The 27,360-nt window shown below is 41.3% G+C and overlaps 1 protein-coding gene and 1 long non-coding RNA gene across 2 annotated transcripts; one reads left to right on the forward strand and one right to left on the reverse strand.

The window, feature by feature from the left end:
- Positions 1-269: 269 nt before the first annotated feature.
- Positions 270-17,951, reverse strand: svbp (small vasohibin binding protein). The gene is made up of 3 exons (XM_072245393.1): positions 17,747-17,951; positions 6,112-6,228; positions 270-5,294 (listed from the first exon to the last, which is right to left on the reverse strand). The coding sequence occupies exons 2-3, from the start codon at positions 6,223-6,225 to the stop codon at positions 5,208-5,210; spliced, it is 201 nt and encodes a 66-aa protein (XP_072101494.1). The 5' UTR covers positions 6,226-6,228; positions 17,747-17,951; the 3' UTR covers positions 270-5,207.
- Positions 17,798-24,868, forward strand: LOC140188771 (uncharacterized). Its single transcript, XR_011883387.1, has 3 exons — positions 17,798-18,021; positions 20,034-20,195; positions 24,384-24,868. It is a non-coding gene; the product is annotated as an uncharacterized lncRNA (long non-coding RNA).
- Positions 24,869-27,360: the final 2,492 nt, after the last annotated feature.

The following is a 27,360-nucleotide window of genomic DNA, read 5'->3' on the forward strand; positions in this document are numbered from 1 at the left end:
AGTAGCTAAACGCCTCTGTACACTGAAAAGGGACATCACACTACAAGCAGAACTTTAAGAGCAGTCTGTCCAAATGGCACCTACAAGTCAAAATGCCATCTTCTTACAGATCAATGGAAAATAGTGTACTGAAAGTCAAAAAGGTAAATCTAATGTGCTGCTGTGACCTTGATCTTCGTGGGACAATGTTGTTATGCCGCTAAGGGAAAAAAAAAAAGGGCGGAACATCTGGGCTATTAAATCAAACACATCACAGGAAGATTCTCAAGCATTTTTATTTAGTACAGGCCCACTAAATTTTGGATAAAATTACTTACATAGCAATAAAAACATTTTGATTTACATCAGCTTCAGACTGGGTAACCCAGCAACATTGTGTAAACAGTCACTCATCTGCTACAATCCTACTTTAGCATTCACATCTACCTTGTTGTGCAAAATTAAATCCAAATTTTGATGAAAGTCTCAGCAAGTGTTTTGCTGGACTACAGTACCTGTTTAAGAATCATACAATATGGCCACAGATTTGTGTTGGAAAAAATGAAAGGAAAATAGAGCAGGTTTAGAAAAACATCAAATGAACACCTTACTGGGAAACAGACTTAAGTCATGATAGATTTGTGTTTCCTTGAGGAATGGATGTCAGCTTTGAGTCTGATTGTGATTTATCTGAGTCAAGTTTCTGGGTTCAAATTAGCATAAGACCATAAGACAAGGGTGCAGAATTAGGCCATTCTGCCTATTGTGTTTGCTCCTCCATTCTAGCATAGCTGATTTATTATCATTCTCAATCCCATTCTCCTGCCTTCTCCCCATAACCTTTGACGCCCTGACTAATCAAGAGGTTATCAACTTCTGCTTTAAATATACTCAATAACTTGGCCTCCACATTCGTCCCTGGAAATGAATTCCAGATATTCACCACTCTCTAGCTAAAGAAATTCCTCTGTTCTGAGGCTGTGTCCTCTGGTCCTCGACTCACCCACTATAGAAAGCATCCTTTCCACATCCACTTTCAATATTCATTTGGTTTCAATGAGATTTCTCCCACCCCCCCCTCATTCTTCTAAACTCCAATGGGTACAGGTCCAGAGCCATCAAGCACGCCTTAATTTAACCCTCTCACTCCCAGAATCATACTCGTAAACCTCCTCTGGACCCTCTCCAGTGCCAACACATCTTTTCTTAGATAAGGGACCCAAAACTGCTCACAATACACCAAGTGCAGTCCGACTAATGCCTTCAGCATTGCATCTTTCTAGTCCTCTCAAAATGACTGAAAACATTGCATTTGCCTTCCTCACCACCGACTCAATCTGCAAATTAAACTTTAGGGAATCCTGCAAAGTCCCTTTGCACCTCTGATGTTTGAATGTTCTCCCCGTTTAGAAAATAGTCTATACGTTTATTCCTTCTACCAAAGTGTATGACTATGCACTTCCCTACACCCTATACCATCTGCCACTTCTTTGCCCATTCTCCCAACCAGAAAAAATACCTCCGCAGACTCTGCTTCCTCAACGCTACATGCCCCTCTACCTATCTTTGTTTCGTCTGCAAGCTTGGCCACAAAGCCATCAATACCGTCATCCAAATCATTGACATATAATGTGAAAAGTAGTGGTCCCAATTCTGACCCTGTATCAACCATAATAACCTGCCTTAATTCCCACACTTTGCCTCCTACCAGTCAGTCAATCTTCTATACATGATGGTACCCCTCCTGTAATACCATGAGCTTTTATTTTGTTAAACAGCTTCATGTGCAACACCTTGTCAAAGGACTTCTGAAAATCCAAGTAAACAATATACACTGGCTCTTTTTTGTCTGTCCAGCATGTTACTTCCTCAAATAATTCCAACAGACTTCTCAGGCAAGATTCCTTTTAACATTTGAAACTTCGGTGCATAATCTAAGTTGACACTATTGATCTTCAAATGTAAAGCTGAATCAAGGCTGTGTCCACATTACAACTGGGGGAGCCAGAAAAGAAATCTTTCCTAGCGCCTTCACCAATACTTAATCTATTAACCAATATCACAAAGACAGATTAGCTACTTTATGAATCACACTCAACTGTGTATTTTAACCTCAAGTGTGAATTACAGATCAGGGTCAACTCAGTACCACTTCGAAAGAAGTGGGGGTGAAATGCCACCCAGAGTGGTATTGCTGTGCTTTTGGTGCAATAACAGCCACAACCAGGGGTCAGCCATTTGGGACTTAAATATCTTTACACAGAGAAATTGTCTGTTCCAGTTAATGGTAGTGATTCACTAGTTGAGATTCACACTTTTCTGAGCATGGAAGAAATCAAAACATATGGTACAATGAAGCTAATTCACACCACATCTTCACCATTACCTTCTATAGCAGATCAGGTTCAAGGAGTGGTGTGAGCTAAATTTAACTTATATTTTTTAGAGAAATCACAGGAATAAACCAGCCAATTCAACATTGACTAAGAACTAGATGTGAGACAAGCATAGTTAATCACTAATGGTGAGACCTTGGCTTGGAGCAAATAAATGTCACCCCTTCTGTACTTTTATGTGCTGCATGCAATATCCATTCTAGTAGCTTTAAACTCCACACTAAATTCTTTTGAACAAAAGTAATATGTTAAAGGCCATTCTAATCCTTTATAATGTAGTAGTAAATTAGTTAATGGAACCTAACAAAATGCAAACTGTTGATTGCTTAATGCAATATCACCATGATCCTGCACAATTTTACAAGGTCTGTTCATATCTAAAATCACCAAAACAATGGCAGAAAGTTAATCAGGCTGAAGTGGATCTAAGAGGTCATCCACCTGCAAAGTTAATTATATACCTCTTCAGATATTGTTTGACCTTTAGGATTTTTTAAAGCATTTTTTTGGTTTTATTTACCTACAAGATCATGTATGCAATACTATTAAAATGTATATATGTAAAACCTTGCATATAATTTTAGGAATTATGATAAAATTCAATCAATTCTCATAAGATAAAGATGGAAGGAGACAACCTTGTCTTTACCCCTTGTGTTAAAGAGCAACAAACTCCAATTCATCTATCCAGTGCTGATATCAAAGGAAAAGACTTGCATTTATAATACTGTTCTTAAGACTTACAGAAGCATGCATATAATTACCTAATGAAGGAGTTTATTACTGTTGGACTACAGGGAACAAAGACAAAAGGAAAACTGATTTAAGAACAGGTTATTTTTCCTTCAGATTTTTTTTGGAAGTTTAAAATAAACAGAGTGAAACCTGCAATATTGTTAACAAGTGAGACACAATGTCAATGGATACTTTGTGCCTCCCTCCACCAGGCCAGATTCTGATGATATGCACTAATGAGGCATGGTATGTAGCATCCTGCCATGGAGTCACCAAGGGTGACGGATGGTTTTGGTGTTAATTTTCACAGTTGTGTTCCTTTCCAGGAATGGGTAGTGCTGTCCCAGTAAAAGTGGCATGACATGACTCCATAACACAGCACAAGGCTGGTTTCATTCAGAACAAGAGGCTTGCACATCAAGTACTTTCTCAATCTATTTTTCCTGAACTTCACCTCATGGCCATTAATAGCAGCACCCACCTTGCTTCACTTGGGCTGTATCAGTACTCTCCTTAAGAATCCTGAAATAACACAAGGCACAAACTATAGGTACAATCACAACAATAAATAACTAAACATATAATAACAAGTTTAAAAATACATATTTCTCTAAAAAGATTTGGTGGGAAAGTATTTCCACTTGAAAAACAAAGTCATCTCACTTGCAAGATGGCTGTGCACCACTTTGAGTTTCAGCTTTGAATACTCCCATTGCAGAGGATTCAACAAGTTTACAGCTTACATTTTTCCTGATCTATCCAAGTAAATTTCAGATTTAAAAAAAAAAATTCTGGCCTCAACTCTTGTGATGATAGAACTCCGATGTCCTGTCTTGGGTAGGTTGATAGTATTTTTATTCATCTAATTTGGGGATTAATCAATCCATCATCATTCTTGGAGACCTGCATGGCACAGATGAAACTCCTGTATTTTAAATAGATTAAAAAAAATTGAAAAAAAATCAAATTGTTGTATTTAGGAAAGCAAAATTGTTGTAAAAGCTCTTTAAAACTTATCTAAATTGATCCTAGATAACAATGCATTTATAAGCAATTGTATTGGCACTGCAAAACTGGTGGTGGGAGTCTCACTGCCTCACTCTCAGATCCAGCATTCACTCTAGATGGTTGCAGTTTCTTGCACTGGATGAAAAGCGAAGCTTCCTAATTCATCTGGGTCCAAGAAAGTAAAATGAGGTAATTGTCGGATGGGATAGCTTGAATGAAGCAATACGAAATAAAAGGATGCAACTGTAAACTCACGGTCATGACTCATGGTCATGAGTTAGGAAAAGCTTTTTTTCCTCCAAAAGGCGAGAGTACATTTGGAACAGACTCCTGGAAAATTCATACGTCAATTTCAAAAAGCAGATGTAATAGTAAGACGGCTGATATTTTTCAGGCGATGTTGAAATCAAATTTTATTACTCATTGGATGGAGTCAACAGGAAAAAGTGTGGATGGTGAAGTGTGGTGTCCATTATGGGATTCCAGGGGCAGGAGTTTCAATGACATACTCCAACTTCTTGACACGAGATCAGATATAAATACACTGCCTGTGAGGATTGTTTTTCTCTCAGTTCATTAGGTGGCAAAGAACTGGCAACCTTTGCATAAGGTAAGTCAACATGATTCTGAGTTTCAAATTTGGATTCAAGCAACAACTGGCAGCCCCCAGCACTTCACTCAAACGTGTATTCTTCATTTAGCTTCGATAATAAGCACTGGAAGGCTGTTCCAGCATGGAGGGTGTGGTAGTCAAAGCCCTTTCTGTTCTTTAGCATCATGGCACATGGATAGCATTCAGAGGGAGAGATGGACAACAATCAGAAATGGCAAATCCAGCTGAATCCTGGCCTGGCCTCACAGTATTAAGAAATATTTTAACTTAAAATGGAACAACGCAACTCAAAGTGGTCCTATTCTGCTGGCAAGAAGTTGCAATCGGAGGTCAAGTACTTTTTGTACAATGAGGTCTTCTTATGGTTAAAGAGCAGGATCACATTATTTGTGATGCATCATCTTTCATATGCATTTAGTGTTAAAACAAAAAAAAACTGCCTGTCCTGGGCTGCGGAGTGTCAGGTTTTGCTGCCCTCATTTACTCTGCGACTGCATCTGCTTGCAGAAAGCCTCAAACTGTTGTTGCTCCAATTCCGTCATCACTTTGTTCAAAGCGTAGATCTGTTGGGGGGGGGATATGGGGACATATTCAATGAAAGTATGAAGACAAGTGTAAAAAGAATTAACTCATAGATTAAACTGCAATTATAGTGAATATGTAAGACAAAAGGTATAGTAGAACAAATTCTCCCAACCAGATGCCTGCCAGTCCAGACACTAAAGCTAAAGAAAGAAATCTTTGTTGGAATTAGGTATGCGAGTAATTTTGAAACCTTTTATTAAAAAAAAGAGAAGTGAGAAATGGATAGATTTAACAAACTTCTTTTGTAATAACCCCGCTAAAGTGAGTAGACACCGAGAGACCAATTGGTTTGAGCATTCGTAATGGCAATTTTTTAAATGGACATTTCAAGGTGATAAAAGAAATGTAAATTTTAAGAAAATATGGCACAGATTATAGTATATTTAATATTGCTTCACAGCAATATTTATGCATTTATAATCAACAAAAACCACCCAAAATGACAATGTAATTATGATCTGGCTGAGAAGAGACAATATAATGAAATTAATTGTTTAAAAGCCAATGGAACTTTTCGTCCCCAGAGTTAGTCTCCCTTTTTATATTCTGTTAAAATGAAACTCCTGCCCACATTGACAACCCCTTCAATAATTCATAAATGGGATGACGAGAAGATGTCAACAGTTCAGCATAGACAATGTACGCTATTTACCAGCTGTAGGCCAATGGTACAGGATAACCACCGCTGAACATATATTTTAACCCTAGGTTCATGTAGTGAACATCAAGTGCTTCAAATATATTCCAATGGGGATATGACCAGATCTACTAGTACATCAGCCTTGCGTGCTATACCTCAGCTCGCTGTCTCTGTTTGAGTTCTTGTAAAGCAGATTTCTGTTTGGCTTTGTCACCGCGGTAGGCTGGCTCTTTTGGCCTCGGTTTCTCCTTACGACAGGACGATTCCATCTCCTGCAAAAAGATACATCTTGACAGTGATGTTTGAGTTGGGTCTTTTAAAGCAGTTGTCAATAAGCTTTTGTTCTCAACAATAACTTGAATTTAGGTTCAAAAATGCAATGAAATGTGTTTGAACTGTAATCCATTATGAAATGCCAAAATTATTTATTGACAACAATGCCATCCTACAGGGATGCAATTTTATGGCCGGCTGTCATGCTGTGAGAAAAGCATACAGCCAGGGTTGCTGTGTGAATTGGCAGTCAACAAATGTTTACAAGCTAGTTAACTACTGGCATTGCCCCAAAGTACATTGGTGATTTTAATGAATGGTGAATAAGACCGAAAATTGAATGTGCTCTCAGTGACTTCTTAATCTCTAACAAAGCAAATGTCAGTGGGAGAATATTGAGCATAATATCACAATGCTAAAGGTAAAGGAAACAGACACGGAAATAAATATATTCAAATCAAAAATGATGAATTTCAATTCGATGAGAACACCATCTAATCCAGAAAAATTTAAATAAAACCTTGTTAGGCAAAAAGTAATGGAACAATGAGAAGCCTTCAAGATGAGAAATTTCAGCTGGGATCAAGGTAGGGAAATTAAAACCAGAGCTTCAGGGATAAGCAAAACTATGGACCCTGAAATAGAAGAAAGGCTGATCAGAGACTGAAGAGATATTTATGCATGGAGGCAGAGAACAGAGCTGTGATATTAAAGGTTCACTTTATATTAATCTTCTAGGGAAAAGACGTGCTGGAGGTTCAGCAATGCACGATATAATTGAGGCTCTGGATAGGCTACAACGATGATAAGGTATCAGAAAAGTTAGATTCTCTGCAGATACATCACCTGATTCAGATGGGATGCATCATGGGTTACTGAAGGGAAGCAAAGGATACTGGCCTTCCAAAAATATAAAGATTGTGTTTCTGTTTAAGGACTGGAATGTTGCAAATGTTATAACACTGATCACAATAAAAAGGATGTACACAGTAGCCGCTATTCAACTCTCTTAGTTCATACTGGTTTGCTGCAGAACAACCCTACAATTCCCAGTTATTTCCCTATAGCTCTGTGAATTATTCTCTCTCACAAGCCCATCCAACTGAAATAGCTTATGCTGTGTACCAAGACCTTGTATGACTTCACCTGGAAGACCAAGTGTGGCCGAAGTAGATCTTGGTTCTCCCGTCGTGTGCTGTGTGGCGATTGACGCATGGTGATCAAGTGCCTTCAAAGCACTTCAAATGGCTATCAATTAATGCAAAAAGTCTGCATACCTTTTCACAATAAACTATATGGGCCCTTTGGAATGGGTTTATGGCTCATTTGCACATGTGGAGCAGAGATTTAGGGAGCTGTGTTCTGGAATCCTGACAAACTCTTGTCTTCTATGTTAATAGACAAGTCCACTAGCCACTACTTTTATATTTAATGTACTTGAAACTAGATGGAATTCATCCATACTCTTCTTTCTTTGAATCCTACCCTGTTTTCACATATTATACAACTTTTGTTGGAAGACAATTCACTGTATACTATCGTACCTTAGGATATTTTAGAAAGAGTGCAGAGGAGATTTACAAAGGTGTTGCCTGGATTGGAGAACGAGTCTTATGAGAATAGATTGAATGAACTTGGCCTTTTCTCCTTGGAATGACGGAGGATGAGAGGTGACCTGATAGAGGTGTACAAGACAATGCAAAGCATTAATTGCGATTGTGTGGATAGCTAGAGGCTTTTATCCAGGGTTGAAATAGCTAACACGAGGGGGCATAGTTTTAAGGTGCTTGGAAACAGCTACAGAGGGGGTGTCAGGGGTAAGTTTTTCATACAGAGTGGTGGGTACATGGAATGCACTGTGGCAATGGTGGTGGAGGCAGATAAAATTGGGTCTTTTAAGAGACTCAGATAGGTACACGAAACTCAGAAAAATAGAGGGCTATGCGATAGGGTAATCCTAGGCAGTTACTAGAGGTTACCTGGTCGGCACGACACTGTGGGTCGAAGGGCCTATAATGTGCTGTAGATTTCTATGTTCTATGTATCCAGTTAAAAGTAAATTTATAATCAAAGTATGTATACTATATACAACCTTGAGATTCGTTTTCTTGCAGGCACCTACAGGAAAACAAAGAAATACAGTAGAATCCACGAAGAACCACACATAATAAAGATCTACAAACATCCAATGTGCAAAAGAGGGCAAATTGTGCAAACTATTTTTAAAAAAAGTAAACAAATAATATGACAGCATGAGCTGCAGAGTTGCCGAAAGTGAATCTACGGACTGCAGAATTGGTTTGCCGAAAGTGAATCTACGGACTGCAGAGTCGGTTTGCCGAAAGTGAATCTACGGACTGCAGAATCGGTTTGCCGAAAGTGAATCTACGGACTGCAGAGTCGGTTTGCCGAAAGTGAATCTACGGACTGCAGAGTCGGTTTGCCGAAAGTGAATCTACGGACTGCAGAATCGGTTTGCCGCTGAGTCAAGTGAAGCCGGTGCAGGAGTCCGACGGCTGCAGGGTACCCGCTGCTCTAGACGCTGATGGTGTGGGGAACCAAGACTCCTGCAGCTTGCGCCCCATGGCGGTAGCGAGAGGGAGACAGGCCAAGCACAGGTAGATCGCGTGGTACGCCCAGGCGGGGGATCCTGGCTGTCTCGGAATAGTGGGGCTGAAAAGCAGTTTATTATTTTTAAAAAATTTATAAGGTACAGCACGGTAACAGGCTTTTCCAACCCCCGAGCCTGCGCTGCCTAAATGTGACCAATTAACCTGCTAATCCATGCGTCTTTGGAATGTGGGAGGAAACTGGAACAGCTGGGGGAAACCCACGTGGTCACAGGGAGAACCTACAAAGTCGTCCTAGACAGTGGTAGGAACGGAAGCCAGGACCCTGGTGCTGTAATAGTGTTACGTTAACTGCTATGCTACCATGCAGAGTTTTCCCTTCTTGGGCATTGACGCTTTAATCTGGGCCCTCTCTTCCAGTGATGGGAGAAATTTATCTGTTTCAAGGTGCTGTACCTACATTCCTGAAAGTCAAGTTCACTGACATGTGCAGGAGATCAGAAAATCGCTAGTTTTTTTATAAGACTGTTCAAAAGTAAATTTCTTAAAGGGAAATTACAGGTTGCAGATTGCAGCAATCATAGTTCAAAAGTATATCTAGTAGAATATGTAGTAATTTTGTGAGCTGCCAGCACAATCTTGAAAAGTTCAGATGTCTGAATCTGTTCATCCACTTAATACATCCTCACATGCTTACGTTTCGTGCAGTTCTAGCTACTACACTGAGCAAATCATTTTCCCATTTCGCTTTTGCTTTGACAGCTTGCTAAGATAACTGTGATACATTTTGCTTGGGTGTATAGCTGTACTGCACTGTTGATGGTATCATCACAGGAATCGCAAATTTCAATCCCAGACTGGCTTTATGAGCTTGTGTTCTACAATCCTGAAGTGCTATGCATATACTAGCTTGATCTGCTTCATCTTCATCGATTGGCAAGTTCTCTAGACATGACCTTCATATTTACTGTACTTGAATGTTTGATAAGAATTCTTCAACGATCTTACTTTGGTAAAACCAATAATGGCTTGTGGTCAGTAATCAAACTGAATGTTCTTCCCAGAAAGAACTGGGGAAATTTCACAATCTAACCATCGATCTTTCCCCCCTTCTTTTGGTTTGTGATCCTTAAATAGTAGGCACCTCATGGCCACTGACCAAGAGGAAGTAAAACACTGCCCTAATTCAGTGGTTGTAGGAAGGCTGCCGAATTCAGTGTACTATTGATATTGTGATGCATCTCTAAGGACCTAGTGGTCAGACTTTGTTTTTGCACATACCATAACTGTTCTGCTGATCTTTTCTGCACACCATGGCTCATTGTTGAGAGTTCATAAAGCAGAGTCAACACTGCAGTAAAGTCAGATAGAAACATGGCAAAGTTTTGGATCATCCTCAGAAATAACCAGGAAAGTTTGCTAACTTTGATGTTGACTTAACTGATTTAGGTGCAGCTTGTTTTCATCTATGAACAAACCTAACTAAATAACTTCCTTTTCATCAAAGTACATGTTGACAATCCTTAAATCTTGAGACAAAGGTAGATGGTATTGTTCATCATTCAGTCCAATATTAAAGGTCACTTTTACAATCTCAGCACAGGTAAGTAATCCCATCTACTTCAGGTACAATAAAAATGGGCCTGGTCCAATCATGATACTTTTATCAATACAGGTTTCCCCCACCATCCGAAGGTAGAGCGTTCCTATGAAACATTCGTAAGCCGGGATGTCGTAAAGCGAAGAAGTAATTACCATTTATTCATATGGGAAAATTCGGTGAGCGTTCGCAGACCCAAAAATAACCTACCAAATCATGCCAAATAACATATAAAACCTAAAATAACAGTAACATATAGTAAAAGCAGGAATGATATGATAAATACACAGCCTATATAAAGTAGAAATACTTTTCCACAATCATTGCCGGCACTGTTCTCCGTAGCAAAAATCTCACGCAAGCACTCTTGGCAGAAACACTCTCCAGTAACCTTTAAGCTATGAAGCTGCCAAATCATACCAAATAACACGTAAAAATACACAGCCTATATAAAGCAGAGATAATGTATGTACAGTGCAGTATTACTTACGGGAATCGGGAAGACAGCTTGCCGAGCCCACTGATGATGGTGTGTTAGGCTGAGTCGTCAGAGTTTGGGTGGTGCAGTGGCCCCCACCCTCCAGGCCGCCGAACGATACGGAACGGTGAAGCATGCAGGGGTACAGCGGTAGCAGGGATGCATCCAGCACATCTTTCAGAAAAAAAGCCAAAATAAACAAGCTAACTAATTAGGTGCCACCCGGCAATTAAATGTCGGCCCAGATCAGAGGCGACAATCGGGCAGCACCTAATTAGCTTGTTTATTTTGGCTTTTCTCTTAAAGATGTGCTGTGTGCCTCCTGGCTACCGCTGCATTCTCTGCGAATCGGTATCTGTCCGTGGCCTGGGGGTTGGGGTGGTGGGACTCTGGGGTTTCCATTAGAGCAGGCAGCTCACCTTCTCCTATGTCTGCCTGCCTTGATGTCGAAGGTCGAGGTTCGTCGTCTGCTGTGGCTGATGTGGAAGGCTTGCTTGACTGCTGAGCCTCGCGCATTTTTCTATCATACAGTTCTTTGTAAGGACTCAAACCATCCTGCAAATATGCCCTAAACTGATGAACCCTTTCAAAATTAAAGTTGTACTTTATTATTCCAGCGAAAATCTCATGTAGTTGCTTCACGTTCAGTTCCTGGACGACTTCACTTTCACTACTGAATTCGGTTTCAATTGTTATCCTTTCCTCTTCCAATTGCACCAGCTCTTCATTTATCAGTGCTTGGTCATGAGATGCCAAAACATCTTCAACATCTTCTTCGTCAACTTCCACAAGCCAAACTCACTTTGTCTTTACTTCGTTCACCATGATCGAAACGCTTAATTATGTCTAGTTTTACGCTAAGTGTAACACCCTTACGAGCTCTTTTAGGCTCTTCCGATATCTTAGAATTCATCTTGCTAATGGATGCTCACAGGCACGTGTTTAAGCAATGCCGGCGAGAATGCCGTTCCGAATCCGGGGGAGAGCAGCTGCTCGGGGCGCGCGCTGTCTTTTATCACGCACTGCTTTTTTATCCCGCGCTGCTTTTTTTCCCGTGCTGCCTTTCTTCATAACAGTGAAAACATCTTCTGTTAGCAAAAACAGGTAACTAATGTAGGTCTTTCGTAACAGTGAAGTTTCGTAAAGTGAACTTTCGAAAAGCGGGGGACACCTGTATCCAATATTGCACCAATTTGTTTAGTTCTTCTTCCTAAACTTTCTATGCTTATAGTACAGGTCTGGCCAACGAACTTAACCTGTTCTTTAACAGATTTGACATTGTGACCCCTGCCCATCCCCCACATGAGCCATCTGTTGTCAGCCCCCAACCAACACATATTCCACTCTCCCCTCCTACCCCTCCTCACAGTCCCCCCACCCTGCTCTCATGACTATACCCCTCCCCCACATGAAACCACCACGGTGGGCTTCACGGCTGAACAGGTGAGAAGACAGCTGAAACGTCTCAACCCAAGCAAGGCCGCAGGACCGGACGGTGTCAGTACCAGGGTGCTCAAAGCCTGTGCCCCTCAGCTATGTGGAGTACTTCGCCATGTATTCAACATGCCGAGGGTTCCTGTACTGTGGAAGACGTCCTGCCTTGTCCCTGTGCCGAAGACGCCACACCCCAGCGGCCTCAATGACTACAGACTGGTGGCATTGACCTCCCACATCTTGAAGATCCTGGAGAGAGTTGTTCTGGAGCTGCTCCGGCCTATGGTCAGGCCACACTTAGATCCCCTCCAGTTCGCCTACCAGCCCCGACTAGGAGTTGAGGATGCCATCGTCTACCTGCTGAACCGTGCCTACGCCCACCTGAACAAGCCAGCGAGCACTGTGAGGGTCATGTTTTTTGACTTCTCCAGTGCGTTCAACACCATCCGCCCTGCTCTGCTGGGGGAGAAGCTGACAGCGATGCAGGTGGATGCTTCCCTGGTACCATGGATTCTTGATTACCTGACTGGCAGACCACAGTACTTGTGCTTGCAACACTGTGTGTCCGACAGAGTGATCAGCAGCACTGGGGCTCCACAGGGGACTGTCTTGTCTCTCTTTCTCTTCACCATTGCCAGACGATGCTGAGGATGTTCTACAAGTCTGTGGTGGCCAGTTCTATCATGTTTGCTGTTGTGTGCTGGGGCAGCAGGCTGAGGGTAGCAGACACCAACAGAATCAACAAACTCATTCGTAAGGCCAGTGATGTTGTAGGGATGGAACTGGACTCTCTCACGGTGGTGTCTGAAAAGAGGATGCTGTCTAAGTTGCATGGCATCTTGTACAATGTCTCCCATCCACTACATAATGTACTGGGTGGGCACAGGAGTACATTCAGCCAGAGACTCATTCCTCTGAGGTGCAACACAGAGCGTCATAGGAAGTCATTCCTGCCTGTGGCCATCAAACTTTACAACTCCTCCCTTGGAGGGTCAGACACGCTGAGCCGATAGGCTGGTCCTGGACTTATTTCATAATTTACTGGCATAATTTACATATTACTATTTAACTATTTATGGTTCTATTACTATTTATTATCTATGGTGCAACTGTAAAGAAAACCAATTTCCCCCGGGATCAATAAAGTATGACTACTATGTTTATAGTACATTTGTTTGACATTTAGCTTTATGCCCTTCAAAGCCCATGGATGAACCCTGAAGCATACCTTCATATTGTTCCAGCAGTTTCTTTCAACATTGTCGATATATATTTGTATTAAATTCATCATTTTCAATTCATTCTCAACTCTGAGCCAATCTCTCGCTTGCAGATTTGATCTGTTTACATAATCAGTTAACTTGCCTTTTGCCCATTACTACACCTTCCATTTGTCAAAGTATTCTCAGGGTCTCACGTGACTATGTTCCAAATTTTAATGTGCTTTTACCTACTAGCACTTTACTAAATTTCTGTCAGCCATATCCCTTCCTATGATGTCTGTGCAAAATCATTATCGATTCTTAATCTTTAATTTTGTAATTACTTCATTTAAAATTTCCACCGGTGAAAACAGTTTACTTAAAACACACTCATATTTCTTATTCTCTTAAACATTGTGATTTTTGACTGTAATTGCTATCTACCATGGGAAATTGCTTGTCTGCGCTGAATGGTTCCTGTAGTTCTTCGAGCAGACTTGCTTTGTGTATTACCCACGCTAATGTGACACAGACAATAGCAAAGTGCCCTCACTGCTTCTGCAGGCAGAAATCTCTTGAAGTTTTGGAAGTCATTTTTATCAATGTGTTACCTTGCTTGCTAATTTGACTGCTAGGATTAGTGTGCATTCACACAAATTTATTTTGCAATGCCAATCCAAGAACTGAAGATACAATGCTGTAATAGATTTTCTGAACAACTACGTAATGATTGACCTTCTGTAGGGTTAAGTTTGCAGCCTATAATTAATTTCCAACAGCACTGGAGTGGAATAAATTTGTAGCTTCCCTTTTCATTTATTAACTAGGGCACAGGTTGTCCTATGAGGAGGGAAGTTTAACAACAAAGCACGAGAATATGGCTCAATCTATTAAATAGATTGCCTTCTTACATGTACATGTGGCTGCATTCCAACTATTTTCATCTTACCCCATACTTCGATTGTGTTGTTTCACCCCCTAACATTCAATTTATAAAAGGAAGAGTTCCCATGATTTGTCCTTATCACAAACATATCTGATGTAACTAGTCTGAGGTTGAACCGCCACTTTGTATATAGTCTTTCATTAAGATAGTTATCAAATTTTTCTTTTTATTTGTAATGAATCTTAAAGATACTTCAACCCGCCACCTCTCCCTTCCACCTTTGGCTCAAATCATCATCATCTTCATCATCAGGTGCCATGCCCAGTTTGAGCTTTGACTGCCATGGCCCACACACTCCTATTTTGGGTCAAGTGGATCAATTCTTTGGTACAGGTTTCCCCGCCATCCGAAGGTACAGCGTTCCTATGAAACGGTTCGTAAGCCGGAATGTCGTAAAGCGAAGAAGCAATTACCATTTATTCATATGGGAAAAATTTGTGAGCATTCACAGACCCAAAAAATAACCTACCAATCATGTCAAATAACACATAAAACCTAAAATAACAGTAACATATAGTAAAATCAGGAATGATATGATAAATACACAGCCTATATAAAGTAGAAATACTTTTCTTCAATCATTGCCGCACTGTTCTCCATAGCGAAAATCTCACGCAAGTGCTCTTGGCAGAAACATGGTGCAAGTGCTCTCGGCAGAAACACTCTCTCCAGTAACCTTTAAGCTATGAAGCTGCCAAATCATACCAAATAACGCATAAAAACACACAGCCTATATAAAGTAGAAATAATATATGTACAGTGTAGTATCACTTACCGGAATTGGGAAGACAGCGCCGAGCACACTGATGATGGTGTGTTAGGCTGAGTCGTCAGAGGTTGAGGTGGTGCAGTGGTCCCCAACCTCCAGGCCACCGACCCATACTGATCCGCGAAGAATGCAGCGGTAGCTGGGACGCACCCAGCACATCTTTAAGAAGAAAGCCGAAATAAACAAGCTAATTAATTATGTGCCGCCCAGCACATAAATGTTGGCCCAGATCAGAGGAGCCGCAATCGGCAATCGCCTCTGATCTGGGCCGACATTTACGTGCCGGGTGGCACCTAATGAATTAGCTTGTTTATTTCGACTTTTTTCTTAAAGATGTGTTGGGTGCGTCCCGGCTACCGCTGCATTCTCCACGGCAATGTATCGGTCTGCGGCCCGGGGGTTGGGGTGGTGGGGCACTGGGGTGTCACCTCATCGTCGTCTGTTTCCATCAGGGCAGGCAGGTCATCTTCTTCATGTTCAGTTCCTGGACGACTTCACTTTCGGTCTGTTCGCTGCTGCAATCGGTTTCGATTGTTATCCTTTCCTCTTCCAATTGCATCAGCTCTTCACCTATCAGTTCTTGGTCATGGGATGCCAAAACCTCTTCAACATCATCTTTGTCAACTTCCACAAGCTAAACTCATTTTGTCCTTACTTCGTTCACCACAATCGAAACACTTAATTATGTCTAGTTTTACACTAAGTATAACACCCTTACGAGCTCTTTTAGGCTTTTCCGATACCGTAGAACTCATCTTGCTAACGGCTGCTCACAGGCACGAGTTTAAGCAAAGCTGGCAAGAATGCAGTTCTGGAGGAGGAGCTTGGCTGCTCGGGGCGCGCGCTGCCTTTTTTCGTAACAGTGAAAACACCTGTTAGCGAAAACAGGGAATTAATGTAGGTCTTTCGTAACAGCAAGGTTTTGTAAAGCCAACGTTCAAAAAGTGGGGGACACCTGCTTTCATTTCCAGTTCTCTGGCTGCTGTCTCCATCATCATTTGTCTTTGTCTTCCTCTTGCTTTCTTCCCTTCAATCTTTCCCATAACTATCATGCATTTTAACTCCTCTTTCCTAATCACATGTCCAATGAAGTTACGTTGGCTTTTCATGATCTCATACGTTATTTCTCCTTTTGTGTTTGCTCTGTTCATGACATCCTCGTTAGATATTCTTTTTGTCCATGATATTTTTTGCACCCTCCTCAAAAACCACATCTCTGCTGCTCAAATATGCACCTCAAACTTGCTGTAATTAAACTGGAACTTTGTAGGCTTATCTCACCAACAGACTAATATGTCACTTGTTATCCTCGAAGCCTTTGTCAATTTTATTATCTGTGATGCTCTTATCAGTACAAAGTAAATGTACTTTGAGTTCCCAACCTCCAATGCTCCACAGACTTCTTATACTGGAAACACAAGAGGATCAAGCAGATTTAAATATCAGCATCTGCATGTCCCTTCAAAGTAAATCTATTATTAAAGTACAGATTTGTCACTATATACTACCCTGAGAATAATTTTCTTGTGGGCATGCACAGTAATTACAAAGAAACACAATGGATTCAATGAAAATCTGCAAACAGCAAAGATGGACAAACAACCAATGTGCAAAATACAACAAATTGTGCACATACAAAAAAGAAAAAAAACAAATAAATAATAAATAACTAAATAATATTCAGAACATGAGTTGTACAGTTCTTGAACGTAACTCAGTAGGTTGTGGATCAGTTCAGTGTTGGGGTTGGTTACATTATCCACTCAGGTTCAAGAGCCTGATGGTTGAGGGGTACTAACTTCCCGAACCTGGTGGTGTGGGACCTAAGGCTCCGCACCTCCTTCGTAATGGCAACTGTGTAAGAGTGCATGGCCTGGATGGTGGGGGTCCAAGATGATGGATGCTGCTTTACTGGGACGCTGCTCAATGGTGGGAAAGGCTTTAACTGTAATAGACTGGGCTGTATGCACTACTTTTTGTAGGCTTTTCCGTCCAAGCACATTGGTGTTTCCATAACAGGCTGTGATGCAACCACTAGGTTCCCTGGAAATTTATTTGCATCTTGTCAAAATCACGAGATCCTGGCCACAACATCATCCTTAGAGAGGGCAGTACTTAAGCAATTCATTGTCGTTCGCAACCAAAATTGAAACATGAGAGCAGGGCGAGGCCCGTTCCTCCATTCAATAAGATCATGGCTGATCTTCCATACCGGTTTTCTGCTCCATCCCTCTATATATCCAGAAATCCCCCGCTCGGTATCAAATGTAAATGAAGCTCCTCAACCCTCTCCAGGGGTGGGGAAACTCTTGGCTGATAATCCTCGCTGATCGGAGGGTACAAGGCCAGTGCAGCAGCGGCCGAGGCTGGTAGCTGCAATTGACCCGCTTAGCATCTTCATTCGGACACCGCTGTAGCTGCAATGGACACGGACTAAATCCGTCGTTTTTTAGCTACTAAGCGGCAGTATCGCCGACACAAAACTCTGCTCTTGCTCCCTCAAAGTGCATTCACTTACCACAGGCCAAGATCAAACACAACCAGCGATCCTCCGAAATCTTCTGCCGACCCCGACCCGCCGGAATGAATTCTTGGGCGGACCGGCCGGCTGGTCCGTGCTTCAAAATGCTCCGGTGGTTTCCATGGAGACGGAGCCGCAGTGGGAATGAGGATAAGATTTCATTCTTCTTGTCTTGCGATTGTGGTCAAAGGAAGCGGCGCAGGAGGAAATGCCTCAAATAATGGGCAACTGAAACAGCAACGAAGGTTGGCAGGGGAGCAAACTAGCACCAGGTAAGTGTAGCTCTGAGATTGAATCTCCAACCAGTTCCCCACATCCATCTCCGCCCTCACCGCACTCCAACCCCCGTAGTTCTCCTCCCTACATTCTTTTCCACGCCTACACCGCCCCTCAACTCCTCTCCCAGTTCCAACCCCTATCCCCTCTACTTCTCCTCTCCCCGTCTCCACCTACTTTTCTCCCCTCCACTCCTCTACTACACCGTACCAACTCCATTTCTCCACGCAGAGGAACAACATTATATTGGGTCCTGCAGCATTGGCCAGGGAGACTGATGCATTTTCTGGGGCCATCGTCAAAGACTGAGGAACTACCTTAACCTAGATTAAAGGATGAAGTGCGATAGACTTAGTTAACATTTTGGAACTGCGGTGATGTTAATGAAAATGCCCAGTTGTTGTATTAGGGTTTGGTTGAATTTTGAGGTTAATTGTTTGGGGCATGGTAAATAAGTAAACTATACATTGCATTTGTTGGGCTTGCACAGCTATATCTTCCAATAAGATTGTAATTCATAGATATTCCATTAGCTCTGAAAATATGCTATCTGCCTATAGGAACTTTGGAGGTTAGAGAAAGACCAGGAGAATGATTGAGAAGTGTGCTGAGGCAATGATGCAACGTTGTATAGCAGCAGATTTCAAAGTGCATGTAGGCTTTGTCTAAAGTAGCTCATGTGAACTTCTGGAACATATTTAAGATGGAAATAAATCTTTGTGGACAACTGAATAAAGGAGTCAAAGGTTTTAGTGAGGTTATAAAGGGACACGAATTGTGGCTGAGGCTTCTTCCCACCCCTATTTTTCTTGAAATTGAGATGTGATGAAGATTACAGCTACTGCACGGGATGACGGGATAAGTTTTCCTGTAGTAAACAGGAAAACTCCTTTGTGGTTACCACTGTTTTACTTGTCTTCTTTCATGGGCATATGTGTATATAATAACTTGTGATCTGCCCTGTAAATATACCTGAGTAGAATATTTCCAATGCTGATTAGACTATTCAGGCAGACAGATTCTAAATGAGGCTGATTGTAAAAGCAGCAAGTACTGAAATATGGTAAGACAAAATTATTGCTTCAAATACTTCATTATTGAGTATTTGACTTTCTAAAGTTATCCAGGGCAGTGTGCTCTTCATTAACACATTGTAAAGTAATGTTATTATTATACGCATCTACATAAAATTGCTTCAAAAATTCCGACTTAATTGAATTTTGCAACTTTGAGTAGCCCATACCGTTGCTGTTCTACTCCCTACGCGTCCATGCCACTGACACCCAACACACTCACTAGTCCTCCAAGTTTTCTTTTCCCTTTGCTCATCTGGCCATCATCTTTTCCCCCCACTTAGTTCCACCTATCATCCAGTAGGCTTTATTCCAATATCCCCCCCCCACACCCCCACCCATACCTTTGTACTGGATACCTCCCTCTTCCCTCTCAGTTCTGATGCAGGGTCCCAATCTGAAACACTATTTTCAATCTTTTGCTTCCACTGATGCTGTTTGACTCAGAGATTTTCCAGCATTCTGTTTATTGCTTCAGCTCACCCTTCATATACCCAGGGATTACAGATAGAGCCATATTATTTAATGGTCTCCTAACAATTGCTCTTGCCATACATGCTTCTGATTACCTCATTGTTGCTGTCTCTCATATTCCTTTCTGTTTTTTTGCCATTCCTGCTGTTCACCTTTCTGTTTACTCCTGTCTCATGATATTACACCACGTTAAGATTTGTCCTCCTAACGTCTTCCAACATGTGGTGAAATCTCATGAATGTGAACCTCTGTCCCATTTGACCTAGATGCTGAGTATATGTGTAAGCCTGAAGTAAAAAAATGGTAAATGTCACAACACCTTTATAACAGTAAATGTTGGAATTTCTGGCACCCTTGGAAATTTGATGGGCTGGACAAGCAGATTTTCCAGGTTATTGGATATTATTCAATAATACAACAATTTGTTTGTATTCATTTTTTAACATGTGTTTTCTGCTGAGTTCAAGGGATCCGGTCTCTAGGCGCAAACCCACACATCTCCATGATGCTTCGTGTTACAGACCCTGGCTCTGGCCACACACCCTGGTTGTATTCTGGACCAATGAGGGAACCAGTGCCAGACCATCTGGATTTCTGAAAAATTGGATGTTGGATTATTGGAGGTTTGCAGTATTTGGCATGTTGATTGTGTATTTCTTGGGAGATGCTGGAATTGGCTGCATTATCTACCCATGCTAGTGTACTGGAAGCAATATTTTTCCTGTTGGTAAAATTTAACGTTTGAAGAATATTTTGTACAGTAGAATTTTATTTTCTTGGCCGATCCGTTTGTTTTTGTTGCAGTACTGTTTGCTACCAGCATATGGCAGTGTCATACCACAAACTAGAGAGGAAAAAAATCTGAGTCTGTTATGGGCCCCACCCATACACAGGTTTTAAAAAAGAGGGAGAAAAAGATATTTGCCTACCTTGCCTTGATATGTAGTACAATTAGGGTTAAATATTGATTAAGAAATTACAGTAGTGTAAACCAATAAACAGGTGCTGGAAATCCAGAGTAGCACACACAAAATGCTGGAAGAACTTGGGTCAGGCAGCATCTGTAGAAATAAATAAACAGCCGATGTTTCAGGCCAAGACCCTTCATCAATACTGGAAAAGAAGGGGGAAGAAGCCAGAATAAGAAGGTGGGGGAGGGGAAGGAGTACAAGTTAGAAGGTGATAGGTGAAGCCAGGTGGGTGGGGGAGAGGTGTAGAAGTAAGAAGCAGGGAGGCTTTAAGTAGAAAAGGTAAAGGGTTGGAGAAGGTGAAGGAATCTGATAGGAGAGGAGAGTCAACTATGGGAAAAAGGGAAGGAGGAGTGGCACCATGGAGAGGTGATAGGCAAGTGAGGAGAAGAGGTCAGGGGGAGCCAGACTGGTGAATTGAAGGAGAGTGGGAAAAATATTACCGGAAGTTAGAGAAATCGATGTTCATGCCATCAAGTTGGAAGCTGCCAAATGGAATGTAAAGTGTTGCTCCTCCAGTCTGAGAGTGACCTCCTTGTGGCCGTAGAGGAGGCCATGGACTAACATGTTGAATGGGGATTGGAATTGAAATAGTTGGCCACTGGGAAATCCTGGTTTTTGTGGATGGATCGAAAGTGTTCAATAAAGCAGTCCCTAATCTATGTTGGGCCTCACCAATGTACAGGAAGTCGCATTGGGAGCACTGAACTTACCAATATAGAGGAGGTAGCATGGGGAGCACAGTGCTTTCTGGGGTCATTTCCAGAGCAGCAGAGATGAATGGAGCAATTGAGTACAAATGTCTTTACTGGCATATCTCACCAAAATCAAAATATCTTTTGCCAGACTGTTACCTCTGGCAATAATTTTCAAAGTTTCAGTTCTGTATTTGGGGCTGCAGCCAGCTCCTTAGGCTGGATCAGACAAATGAATTCACTGTCATCTGTTTGCAAGCCAGTGGTCTAAACTAATTTCTGGAGATGTGCAACCTCTGTTTAGTGCCAGGCCAGAGTAAACTCTAGATGTAGAATTCCTGCTTTATCCATTTATCTTGGAAAAGGGTAGATGCCCGACGCCGGCCCCCTAGGCCTGAGTTGATGTAGTAGTAGTAATACTGGTAGCAGTGATTTTTTTTTTTGCAGTGTTCCCCTGGACATTTGTCGGTGTTTAGCTGGAGTAAGGGTTAGAAGCAAGGAAAAACCTAAAACGTATTTGGATTACATTTCTGTAAATCTTTTGTGTTTTTAAAAAAAAAGATATTTTTTGTTTTTTGTCTATCCAGAATCTAAAGCCAGATGGTAATAAGCTGTTTATAAACAGATGGCACTGCTTTCTTAATTCTGGACTGGGCAAAATATTGTCATCACTCATAGAAAAATTGAAGTTAAAATGGCTCCCAAGAGAATTGTCTACAAATGAGCCCTGTTATGTGGAGTTACTGCATTAAAGGTGCTACTTAAATTTTATTTGTGATAGTACCTCCATTAAAGTTCCCACAATAAGTTGTTCTCTTGAGGTCCCACTGTTTCTACATCCCAGTGATGGCACTCCTCTCATCCTTTCCCTAAACCTAACATGGATTAAACACTTGTGTGGTATGTGCTAGTGTGAGTGAATAAAGCTGGAGTGCACCTGCAGCTGGAAAAGATCCAAAATACTTCAGTGCTGCTGTATCCATACCCATCTAAGATGGTTAGAGTAAAGAAAAGAATGTTGATAACCCAATAAATTTATGTTTGCTGCACAATCTTCAGACCAGATACAAAACAATCTTGATCTCCACATACTTTGGGCTTATTGCAGCCAATGCATTTTTCCATTTAAATATACACAATTGTTTTAGTCCCTCAACTGAAAATAGACAGCAGACTTATGAGAATCAGAAAAGAGAGGTTAATTTGGATGGTGACTCTTTGTCAGAATTGCAATTTGAAAATGAACAAACCTGTTTAAGGCTCTTTCAGGCTTGAAATATTTGAAGTTTTCCTTTTTCTCTCCCTTAATGCCATGTGATTTATATAGTACCGTGTCTCAACAAGCATTCAGTAACCCTGTTTTAAGAAGAAAATGTTGTATGCTCCTGTAGTTTCTTTTCAAACTAAATGGAAATCAGTTGAATCTGCATTTGATTCTACTGTAAATTTATTCGTTTTGCGAGTAGAATGAAATTACATAAATGTCACACATTTCCACATTTACCACATGCTGCCTAAACATTGCAATTAAAATGCCTGTTTCGCTTATGTCTTAAAGTATTGTGCTTTAAAGTCCAATTAAATCAAAGAGCTCTCTCCTAGTTTACATTACTATCAAAGTCCTTTAGTTTGATTCCCAGCCAGTATTTTTTTGCCAACGTTCACATTCGTTATAGATGTTATTGTATTCCACAACTTAAACTTCCTGTTAATTTATTCACACCTTTTTTATTTTCGAATTTTGGGAAAAAAAACCATAACATTGACACAGGAATTCACAAGTATAGTGAGTTGTAATTTCATACTGGTGGGATGCTTGGTTATTCTGGCTGATGAATTATGGAAAATGTCCCAACCAAACATAGTTTCCGCAATGGTCTAGTGGGCGTATGCCCTGTGTGGTGTGCTACTAGGCTGCACAGACCAGCAATAGTTTATAGGTGTGATATGTTCCCTAGTCTAAGATAAGGGACTACGAAAACATTCTTTTTTTCTGAAGGGGACAGCAGCTTGCCCCTGATCCTGATTACAGAGTAAGTGGTGAAACCAAAAGGTGTACTGGAGTAGGTGATTCCTTTCACAGTTCTGAACTTAAACATTGGTCAGTAAAGTGATGTACCAGAGAATGGTGTAACGTTAACAGCAGTAACAACAGCTAAAGGTTACAGAGCATTAAACAAGAAAAGTTGCCCATGTTGTTTCATGAACACTTAGATACCATGTATTTGTGGGAGAAAATCTAAGGAAAAATGTAATTCTGAGAAGATATTGCTTTGACAATGATTGATCTGTTAATCTGTCAAGTTCGCCAATGACACAACAATGGTTGGCCTTAACAACGACGATGAGATGGCATACAGAGATATAGAGTGGAGGTAGAGCAACTTGCAGAATGGTGTGAGCATGGTAACTTGAATCTTAATGTGGAGAAGGCTAAAGAGATCATTGTTCACTTTAGGAAGGTGCAGGCTGACCATTCCTCACTGCACATAAATGCTCCTCCATGGAGAGTTAGGAGCACCAAGTTTCTGAGAGTGCACATATTAGACAAATAAACAATCATACCTGGTCCTGGAACACCACCTTTTTAGTCATGAAAACATAGCAGTGTCTCTGTTTCCTGAGGAGATCGAGGTAAGCAAGCTCCATTCATCCCCAATCTACCAATTTTTGCAGCAGCACCGTTGAGAGTGTCCTGACCAGCTACATCATCATCTGTACAGGAATTGCAAGGCACCTGACTACAAGACCCTACAAAGGATTGTAAGGACTGCTGAGAAGATTATTGGGGTGTCTCTTCCTCTCATCCAGGATATTTATCAAGGGTGCTGTTTATGCATGACGCATAGCATTGTCAAAGATCCCTTCCATCCATCCCACAATCTCTTTGTCATCTCACTCCCCCACCATTAGGCAGGAGGTACCATAGCATTAGAACAAGAACTATTAGGATAGCTTCTTCCCTCAGGTAGTGAGACTACTGAACTCCCTGTTACCACTCGGGTCTCATCACACATGAAGTGACAGTACTGTTTATTTTTTAACTCGGGTCATAAATGCACCTTATGTTAAATGCCAATCTTCTGGAATATATTTTATTATTTGATAATTTATTTTTGGAAATACTACTTTGTGTTGTGCCCTTTAGCCTGGAAGAACCTTGTTTCGTTTGGCGGTATACACGCAGATGGTTGATTGACAATGAATTTGAACTTGATGGTGTGATGGATCCCTGATGACATTCAATACTCCACCTACTTTCTCCACAAGCCACTGCTTCTGAGAGCATCAAAACAATAATAATAAAACTCCTCTGGTACTAAATGGTTATCCCCCTACTGTTAGGAGATGGCTCCCCTACTGCCCATATGCATAGACTTTCACTTTATTTGGAATTTGGAATTCGAGACCTCCTTCTTACAGACCTGGGATACTTATTTCAATGGATTGCCTCCATCCCCACAATGAAGTCAGTTAAGGCTGCATGTAATGGGGACATCAAGATGAACAGTATAGTCTTGAACAGTACTGTGCAAAAGAGCATTGACTGCACTGCACTGCTGCAAAAAAAATCATGACGTATGTGAGTGATGTTAAACCAGATTCTGGTATGGGTGTCTATTGTGGACTGAGAGTGGGAAGGGGGGAGGGAGAAGGGAATCATGGTTGGGAAAAGGGGAAGGAGTGGGAAGAACCAGAGAGACATTCTGTAATAATCAATAAACCAATTGTTTGGAATCCAGTGACTTTGCCTGGTGTCTCAGCTTGGGTGTGTTCCATCCTCCCACCTCTGGCACTCCTCTGCCACCTGTACCACACCCTTCCTGCAGCGCTTCACCCTCGCCATTCCCAACATCTTTAGCTCCTGTCAGGTTTACACGCTCACTCTCTACTCGATGTTGGCAAATACTGTGCAAAAATCATAGGCACTCTAGCTATATACTGTATACGTGCCTAAGACTTTTGCATAGTACTGTACAAGTGTCTCATTATTACTTTAGACTGTGCTTTACCTACTAGGCTGTGTAAGTTTGATTTACAGTTTGTTTATGCAATGCCATTGAGTTCTGAACCACCTTGTCAATTCTGTGTCTAGCTGACTGGAGACTGTAGCAGAATTCCTAACCCCCGTGCAGATCCTGACATGCTGCATTATTCTTGAGTATCACTTGTCAACAAGTACTTGGAGTAAATAGTCGCTGAAAGCTGTTAATACTACAAATTGTAAAATTGCTGAAATTCTTTCACCCACCTGGAAACCTAGAGTGTTCAGCACACACTGTCACAACAATGTCAAATAATACTAACATTTTCATACTTAATAACCCTGAAGAATGCAAGCAACAGCAAGCATTGGGGAATTAAAAAAATCTTAAGTTTTTTTCACCATTCCCTTTAAACCAATACCCTTGCCATATATCTAGGGAATCATAGTTTAACCTTAGTTGACCCGGCTAGAGAAAAGTCCTGGAGTAACTTGCAGATCACTCTATTAATTTTTTTTAAACCTATGAGAGATAACTGCTGGGTTGATAAACTGATCTGCATCCTACGTGGTATTAAGTTCCAGGCTGACCCTCAGTCAAACTTGTTCGTGTCTGAATCAGGGTGAAAATTGACAGTGGACTTCATAGAACTCAAGGTTAAATGGTGAGGTGGTTGTTCGGCATAGTTCCGAATAGTTATAGAAAAGTACAGCACAGGAACATGCCTGTTGGCCTATCTAGTCTGTGCTGAACCATTTGAACTGCATTCTTCCACTGACCTGCACAGGTCCATAGCCTTCCATACTACTATCATCGATGTACCAATCTAAACTTCTCTTAAATGTTAAAATCAAACTTGCATGCACCACTTGTGCTAGCAGCTCATTCCACACTCCCATGACCCTCCTGAGTGAAGAAGTTTCCTCTTATGTTTCCTTTAAACTTTTCACCTTTTGCTATTCACCCATGACCTCTGATTGTAGTCTGGCCCAACCTCAGTGGAAAAGCAAATGAGAAAATCTGCAGATGTTGGAAATCCAAGCAACACACACACACAAGATGCTGGAGGGACACAGCAGGCCAGAGAACATCTATGGAAAAGAGTACAGTTGACGTTTTGGGCCGAGAATCTTTATCAGCACCCTTCCTGCTGAAGTGTTTCGGCCGGAAGCATTGACCGTACTCTTTTCCATAGATGCTACCTGGCCTGCTGAGTTCCTTCAGCATTTTGTGTGTGTGTTGCTCAGTGGAAAAAGCCTGTTTGCATTTACCCTATCTATACCCCTTACAATGTTGTGTACCTCTATCAAATCACCTCAAATCACCTCTTAATCTTATGCATTGCAAGGAATAAAGTTGTAATCTTTCCTTGTAGCTTGCATCCTGCAGACCCAGCAACATACTTGTAAATTTTCTCTGTACTCTTTCAATCTTATTTTCATTATTCCTGTAGGTAGGTGATGAAAACTGCACCAAATACTCCAAATTAGACTTCACCAATGACTTTTAGAACTTCAACGTAACATCCCCTCTCCTGTCCTCGTACTTTAATTTATGAAGGTCAATGTGCCTAAAGCTTTCTTTATGATCTCATCTATCTGTGATGCCACTTTCAATGAATTATGGACCTGTATTTCCAGATCCCTTTGTTCTCCAATACTCCTCAGTATCCTACCATTCACTGTATAAGGTCTACCCTGGTTGGTCAAACTGAAATGCAACACCTTGCACTTGTTTGAATTAAATTGCTTCTTCCATTTTTCAGCCTTTTTTTTTTGCTGCAAGCTATGATGGTCTTACTTCCTGTCCACCACACTTGGTGTCATCTGCAAATTTGCTGAATCAGTCAACCACATTGTTATCTAGATTGTTGATATAGATGACAAACCACAATGAACCCAGCATCGATCTCTGCAGAACTCCATTAGTCACAGGCCACCAGTCTGAGAAGCAACCATCTATTACCACTCTCTGGCTTCTCCCCAAAAGCCAATATCTAATCCAGTTTACTACCTCACCTTGAATGCTGAGTGAGTGAACCTTCTTGTCCAACCTCCCATGCAGGACCTTGCCAAATGCCTTGCTGAAGTCCACGTAGACAACATCCACTGCCTTGACTTCATCCACTTTCCTGTTAAT

The sequence above is a fragment of the Mobula birostris genome, chromosome 27 (assembly GCF_030028105.1).
Source record: "Mobula birostris isolate sMobBir1 chromosome 27, sMobBir1.hap1, whole genome shotgun sequence".
Lineage (NCBI taxonomy): Eukaryota > Metazoa > Chordata > Chondrichthyes > Myliobatiformes > Myliobatidae > Mobula > Mobula birostris.